The sequence below is a fragment of the Chinchilla lanigera genome, unplaced genomic scaffold (genome assembly GCF_000276665.1).
Source record: "Chinchilla lanigera isolate Chin_1 unplaced genomic scaffold, ChiLan1.0 scaffold00030, whole genome shotgun sequence".
Taxonomy (NCBI): domain Eukaryota; kingdom Metazoa; phylum Chordata; class Mammalia; order Rodentia; family Chinchillidae; genus Chinchilla; species Chinchilla lanigera.
In genome coordinates, this window is record NW_004955431.1 from 2,279,246 (window position 1) to 2,287,666 (window position 8,421).

The following is an 8,421-nucleotide window of genomic DNA, read 5'->3' on the forward strand; positions in this document are numbered from 1 at the left end:
TAACTGAAGGTCAAAGGATATTTAGGAATTTAGTTATTATCATTGTCCTTGTTGAACTAACAAGTCTTTCTTGATAGTCACTCTAGTGAACCCAAAGATAGTTTAGGCTTCAAAAACATATTAATAGCTTGATTATTCTAATTTGGGGACCTAAATTTTGGAAGTGAAAAATCAAGAATAGTTGTTCAAGGAGACAAAATGTAAGTCACAAGTATCTATAATCAAGAAATAATTAAAAGCAAATTGTGAAAACACATACAGATTAGCAGTACTTATTGGGAGCTTAATTTTCATTTTGTAAAAGAATATTTTAAAATGATTTAAAAGTATGTTAAAAGCACATAACTAACAAAATATTTTATCGACAAATTATCTTTATTCATATGAGTATAAAATAACTACATTAAAAGACCTAAATGACTTTACTCTCTGTATATTACTCATTAAATAACCAGCAATGTTAAAGGCTTTACTAATATGTTCATATATGTATACATGTAGACATACACAAATATTTAAGTAGGTAATAAATTTCCAGTGTTTAACAATAGTTTTAAATTTAATGTCATAAATAAAATGATGTATCATGTAAAATTTACCTCTCAATAAATAGTTTCAACTTTCTTAAAGTTCTTAAAAAGAAAATCATACTATTTATCAAGGATATGTATTTGTTTGTGTATTAGTCAGATTTTCACTACTATAATGAAATACCTGACACAATAACACACACACAAAAAAAGGTCTATTTTGGCTCATGATTTTGGAGGGACCAGCCCTCTAACAACACTGCACATCATACAAGGAGGACAAGGCAGAGCAAGGGACTTCCTTCATTAGCCAGAAACAGCAAAAGCAAAAAGAGACCAGAGTCCCATAACCACTTTCAAGGATTTGTCTCCTATGACTTAAGGACTTCCCACTGAGCTCCACCTTCTGAAGATCCATAGCACCTCCCAACAGTGCCACTTTGAGTAGCAAGCCCTTAACACATGGACCTTTGGGGGACACTGTATATTCAAACAACAGCACTCTGTATTAACCATTTGTAATAATTATTATCTTTACCCAAACTAATCAACCTTTTCTTCACAATCACACACACACAGAAATGATTTAGATGGCCTTCATACAGGAACATAGGAAATCTAGTTTAATCAAAAGCAGTTCAACCCTGGCCTTTTCCAAACCAAGCTATTATGCTGAGATTTCATATTAATTTTCTGAAGACTTTGAATCATGCTAAAATTTTATTTTTCTTTTAACTTAAAGATAATGCCTTTTGTTATCATAATTATAACAATAGAGTCTACTGGTAAATATAGTTTTAGTGTTCAAAAAACAAGCACAGTTTAATAACTTCTTTTTTCTTTCAGATATCTTGACTGTTTATCTGGACTGGGTCTCTCTCAAATGTACCTATAAGAAGTTAGTGACTACTTTTGATAAGAAAAATACTAATTTCCTAAAAGAACAAAGAAGCAGAATAGTGAAAATGAAAGGAAGGAAGAAGAGTCTGCCTCAGCTGAATATGAAATTATTATGAAAATGAATGAATATGTTCTCTCTGAAAAGAGAAGGAAGTTTATATGTAGAAAAATAGATTTCACAATAACAGACACACACAAAGAATTATAATCAAGTTGATTTAAACCTTTGGTAATTTATCAGTTAACCTAATTAAAAAGCCAGATTGCTGAAGGTTTTCAACAAAATATCAGAGCTGAATTCAGTGTGAACTTATCTGTGGCTGTGGACAGGGGTCTCAGGTAGACATACTAGTTGAAGATTGTTGCTCAGGCAGCAAGGACTTTAGGTAGATATTGGTGGAATTCAATTTCTATCGCTATTCTGCAGCTTTAGGCAAATAAATTATTGCATAGTCTATATTTTATAAATGAGGAATATAATACAACATAAAAGCTTAACTAACATGTTTCAACTAAAGTTTCAAAGTTTGAGAAACTTTCTGTTTCATTAAAACCTAGAAAGATAGATAATCCATGCACAGGAGGGAAACAATGTACAAAATAACTTTTTGTGTTTGTTTCCTTTTAACCCTGCATAGAGAGAAAACTTGTGTCCTATCTCTAGCCAGCTTCATATCAGGAATGGAACCAAACAACAGCAGCAGCAGGAACTGCATGAGTGAAAGCTTCAAGAAAGAATTTTACCCAATTGCATACCTGATAATATTTGTCTGGGGAGCCATGGGGAATGGCTTATCAATTTATGTTTTCCTGCAGACTTACAAGAAGTCCACATCTGTGAATGTTTTTATGCTCAACCTGGCCACGTCAGACCTCCTATTCATAAGCACTCTACCCTTCAGGGCTCACTACTATTTGAACAGCTCCAACTGGATATTTGGGGACCTGGCCTGCAGAATTATGTCTTATTCCTTGTACGCCAACATGTACACGAGCATTTATTTCCTAACTGTGCTGAGTGTTGTGCGTTTCCTGGCCACTGTTCACCCCTTCCGGCTTCTCCATGTCACCAGCTTCAGAAGTGCTTGGATCCTATGTGGGATCATATGGCTCTTTATCATGGCTTCCTCAGCAGTGCTTCTGAGGAGCGGTTCTGAGCTGAAGAACAACATCACGACATGCTTGGAGTTGGATACCCAGAAGTTTGGTAAACTGCTGGTCATGAACCACATTGCCTTGGCACTAGGCTTCCTGCTGCCATTCTTCACTCTCAGCATCTGTTACCTGCTGATCATTCGGGTCCTATTAAAGGTGGAGATCCCGGAATCAAGTTTACGAGCTTCTCACAGGAAAGCACTGACCACCATCATCATTACCTTGATCATCTTCCTCCTGTGTTTCCTGCCTTATCACATACTGAGGACCCTCCACCTGATCACATGGAACAAGGACTCATGCGGAGATGGGCTGCATAAAGCTGTGGCTATCACACTGGCCTTGGCAGCTGCCAACAGCTGCTTCAATCCTTTTCTCTACTACTTTGCAGGGGAGAATTTCAAGGATAAATTGAGGGCTGTATTCACAAAAGATCATCTGCAGAAGGCAAAGATAAAGTGTAGTTTTCCTGTTTGTCTGTGGCTGAAAACAGAAACAAGACTGTAAGGAGTTAGTAGGCGAGACTTGTTCATGAATCTTATGTCCTTCATTCACCCATAGTCTCCAGATTACTTTGTATTTGCATCATTCCCAGCAGATGTTGATTCTCAACATTTAACTGACCATGACTTCTGTGAATAAGGCCTCCTTTAGAAATTTCACTGGGTATATTTTCATTGATTGAGTCTCAATGAGGGTTGTGGGAGGAAAGAATTCCTACCTGAGTCTTACATGTTAAATGTCAGATTGGAGGTAAGGGGTTGGGGATTTAGTTCAGCAGCACAGTGCCTGCCTGGCAAGCACAAGGTTGTGAGATCAATTCCCGGTACCAGAAAAAAACCAAAAAAAGAAACCAAAAAAACCAAAAACCCATCATCAGATTCTGTTTCAGATCTCTGACCCATCAAACATTTTAAATTCCTAACTTTAAGACATTTCAAACTTCCTCAACTTCCCTAGCTGCTCTTTGCTATTAAATCCCTTGAGATACAGCCAATTAATACACCTACTGGAGACCCCAGTGGAGATAAAAAGCACATCCTAAGAATTGAGGGAAGACTTTAACTGTGAAGAAGAAGGCTGCCCTGTAACAAAGTAGGTCAAGACCTAAACAGGAACAGTGAGAAAAAAGAGGAAGAAAGATTAAGGCAAGAGAGGGCTAATGGTAAATAGCAGAAGACACGTCTCATCTTGCCCTGGAAGTGTGCTCTAACACACTGAAGACAAGAATGTCCCCTTTGCCTCTTTTTTGCTAGGAGGGATGGGAAGAACAGGAGCAGGGGGAAGTGGTGGCTAAGGTACTGACATAGGGGACGGTGGAATTGTGTGTGGAACAGGGGAGAAAATGTGGTCATGTACCTCAGCTTTACCTTCAGACTTGTGTTTGGACTGACATCAGTGAAGTCCTCACTTTTGCCCATTAATCCATAAAGATGGGGGCCTGAGTAAGTGAGGAGGCTCTAGTTTGGTTGGGCACTCAGGGGAAGGGTGGCTGAAGAACAGTTTGTAGAGGTTGCTGTACCCCTGTTAATTCTATTAACATTTCAGCAGAACATGAGTAGAGAGTACAAGAAAAGCACCTGATAATGGGAATGGATCTTTTCTGCCCACAGGAACAAGGCTAAGGTTATTACAATTGACTACCACCATGAGTATCATACTGCCTACAATGAATGATCTCCTTGTGCTAGGGAGACCATGTCAGGCCCTCTCTGCCCATTAATACTACAATACCCTCACACTTGAGCTCTCGGGGAGTTTTCATTTCACAGATAAAGAAAAGGAAGCTCAGAGAATTAAAAAATGTGTTCAAGTTCATATATTTAATAAGAGTTTTAAAAACTTCTATGCAGAAATATTGACTGGATGCTCTCCCAGTTAATTAATTACTTGATTAATTAATATTTCTTGAGAAACTCCAGGAACAGTGGTTGAAAATGTAAGAGCTCCCATCTCATTTTCACAAGAAAACCCAGGTATATCTTTGAGGTTTCTGATCTCCAGTACAGTGCATAGTGCAGTGCTTTGAAGGTAGAGAGGAGCTAAGGCAATCTTTCTACTAAACAAGGACCGCAGTGCCTTCCCTTATTTACCTACCAGAATGATGGATATCTGTCAAAGCAGGACCCTGAACACCTACTTACAGGGAAACTGCCTTTTCCCAGGACAAAGGTAGACAGAGATAGAGGGTTGGAAACCTTCCAACCCCCAAACTGAGAATTTGCCTTATTATCTACTTGAGAGTGAAGCCCACATGCAGTGAATCCCTTCCACTCACATAGAGCATCTAATCAATTTGTTATAGCCTCACTGTTGATTGTGAACAACTGCCAGTGACCACTATGCATTTGAGGAAAGGTCCTGATATGAAAAATATGATCAAATAAATGAGAGGGTAGTTAGAGGTCTCAATATGAAAGGTCTCAACATTTTAAATCATCCTTGCCCCTTTAATGAAAAAGCTACTGGAGGATATGCTCCTCTGAAATAAGAAATTAAATCAAGAAAGAATTAAGAAATAAGGAATCTAACACAGGAGAAATGTGAAGAAAACTACCATGATACTAATGCATAACAGGGTTGGAAAACAATTCATACAGGTTGGAACAGGAACCTCAAAGAGTCTATGTGGGACATCTCCAAGAAATTAAAAAAAAATTGATTCACACACATTAAGGGGTTTATATTTTTCTTGGAGAATGTGAGATGAACTATTGATGAGTCATAGAAAAATAGACAGGCAGGCACCCTTGTGGGAGCCAAGATGAACACTGGACAGCTTCAGCAGCCTCTGTGACTGTGCTCTCACCCCCCTCTCCCCATGGCGAGGGAACTGGGCTGGGTCCTGGACAGCCTTGGGAGCCTCGGTGACCACAACTCTTCCTCCACACCCTTGGGAAGCTGGACTGAACCCCAGACAGGTTAAGGAACTTCAGTAAGCCACCCCCACCCTTCCCCCACCAATATGTGAGCCAGGCTGAGCTCCAGACAGCTTGAGGTGCTTCGGTGACCATGCCCCCCACAACACCCTTACAGGTGATGGGTTGAACCCTGGACGGTTTCAGCAGCCTCAGTGACTGCATCCTCCCCACTCTCCCACCAACATGGAAATCAGGATGTGTCCTGGACAGCTTCAGGAGACTCACTGACTACAACCTACCCACTTCCACACCCTCATGGAAGCTAGGCTGAACCTTGGACAGCTGCAGGAACCTAGATGACAATGGCCCACCCTCACCTGCACCCTTGTGAAAGTGGGGCTGAGCCATGGACAGCTCTGGAAGCCTCAGTGACCATGCACCACTCCCCCCACACTGGTATGGGAGCCAACTGAGCCCCAGAAAGCTTTGGGAGCATTATCAACAACACCCTTCCCCACACACCATTGCAGGAGCCATGCTGAGCACTGAAACTTTCAGGTCTTACCCCACCACTCCTACACCATCATGGGAGTGAAGCTGAGCTCCAGGTAACCTCTGGATCTTGAAAAATGACAAAATGAAGGAGCAAAATGCAATCTCAGACCTCCACCTCACCCAGAACAAGTCCAGGAGACACTGACACAGACGAGTTTGGAAGTCATACACTTGAAATTTCTGAAATGATAGCAACTGAAGTAAAGAAACAATTCCATCAGGCCATAGAAGACATCAGATCAGAAATAATCTCTCAGGTAAAAAAGAAATGGCAGTGATGAAAGAATTGCTCAACACATCTAAAGAAGACATAGATAAGAAAATAGAGGAACATAAAAAAATGATGGAAACCTTGAATGAACAATGTAGGAAAGAATTAGAATGCATGAAACAGATTCAAACAGATATCCAGAAAATTAAAACTAACACTGAAAGCTGGCAAAACCACTTAAACGAAACTGAAGATAGACTTTCAGACCTTGAAAACAGCCTCGCAGCTAATGATCATGAAAGGAAGGATCTCTTAAAAATAACAAGGAATAGGAAAGAACAATTGAACAGCTACAAGCAGAAGCAAAGAAAAACAATATAAGATTAATGGATGTCAATGAAATAGCAGGCATCCACAGAAATTAGATAAAAAGACTATTTACAGAAATAATAGTAGAAAAATCTCACAACCATGGAAAAGAATCAGTACAGATAAGTGAGGCACATACAATTGCAATTTTCCATAACCAAAATAAATCTACAACCAGACATATAGTTATCAAGGTGGCAGAAATTCAACAAAAGAACAGAATATTAAAAGCTGTTAGAGAAAAGAAACAGATCACATATAAAGGAAAGCCCATCAGAATCACAGCAAATTTCTTAACATAAACCATCAAGTCAAGAAGGAAACAACTTCCAACCTAAATTAATGTACCCTGTGAAAGTATCCTTCAAAATTAATGGAGAAATGAAATATTTCCATGATAAAGAACTGAAGAAATTCATGAGTGCCAAACTAACCCTACAAAGCACTAAAAGATATTCTAGAAAGAGATAAAAAATGAGCACAATTTCAAGAACAACAACAGAAAGAAACCACCAAGCAGAACAAGCAATTAAACAGAGGAACAGGGAGGAACCTACAGCAGGAAAACATGACCAAGATAAGCCAATACATATCAGTTATAACCATGAGTGTAAATGGTCTCAATACACTAATCAAAAGAAGCAGACTGGCAGAGTGGATCAATAAACAAAATTCAACAATATGTTGTATACAAGAAAAACATTTAAATCAAAAGGAAATTCATAGAGTGAAAATCAAAGGATGGAAAACAATACTCCATAGAACACATACCCAGAAAAAAGCAGGTGTAGCTATTCTGTTTGCAGACAATGTCAACTTCAACCAAGAACAATCAAAAGAGATAAAGAAGGTCACTACATACTTGTTAAGGGAAAACTTCAAGAGGAAGAGATAACAATCATAAATATCAATGCACCAAATACAGGAGCACTCAACTATGTAAGACAAATTTTAACAGACATGAAAAATGAAATAAGCAGCAACACAGTCATAACAGGGGATTTTAGTACCTCATTTTCACAAAGAGATAGATCAACTGGACAACAGTCATCAAAGAAAAAACAGAACTAAACCCAACTTATGAACAAATGGATTTAGTAGATGTTTACAGAGTGTTTCACCCACAACATCAGAATATACATTCTTCTCAGCTGCACATGGGATGTTCTCTAAAATAGACTATATACTAGCATATAGAACATGCTAAACTAAATGCAAAGGAATTGAAATTATCCCATGCATTCTATCAGACCAAAGTGCAATGAAATTGGAAATTAATGACAAAAGAAATCACAAAAACTCTATAAACATATGGAAATTAAATAACACCCTCCTGAACAACTAACGGGTCAGAGATGAAATTAAAGAAGAAATTAAACAATATTTATAATCAAATGAAAATGCAGATACAACTTACAGCAACCAGTGGGATGCAATGAAAACAGTCCTCAGAGGGAAATTTATAACAGGTGAAATCCCACCTCAGGAAAACAGAAGGAGCACAAATAAATAATCTTATGCTGCACCTCAGGCTTCTAGAAAAAGAAGAGCAAATCAAGCCCAAAACCCAAAGTAGGCAGAAAATCATAAAGATCAGAGCAGAAATTAACACAAAGGGCACTAAGAAAATAATGCAAAGAATTAGTGAATGGAAGAATTGTTTCTTCAAAAGAATAAATAAAATTGATAAACTCCCAGTGAACCTTGCCAAAAAAAGGAAAGAAAAAATTGAAATTCATACAATAAGGAATGAAAGGGATGAAATCACTATAGATCCTGTAGAAATTCAGAAGATCATCAGTGCTTACTTTGAAAATCTTTACTTTCAAAGGAAGGAAAG

General features: G+C 38.3%; 1 protein-coding gene across 3 annotated transcripts in view; it reads left to right on the top strand.

The window, feature by feature from the left end:
• The window catches only part of Cysltr2 (cysteinyl leukotriene receptor 2), a 79,294-nt gene extending 75,904 nt beyond the window's left edge, over positions 1–3,390 (top strand). For 2 of the 3 annotated variants that reach the window (XM_013515743.1, XM_005387568.2), the window contains one exon: positions 2,069–3,390. In XM_013515743.1, coding sequence (XP_013371197.1) covers positions 2,112–3,092 — 981 coding nt within the window. In that variant the 5' untranslated portion in view covers positions 2,069–2,111 and the 3' untranslated portion in view covers positions 3,093–3,390. The remainder of the gene's footprint in view (positions 1–2,068) is intronic. The other variant, XM_005387569.2, reaches the window with a different exon arrangement.
• The last annotated feature ends 5,031 nt before the right edge of the window (positions 3,391–8,421 follow it).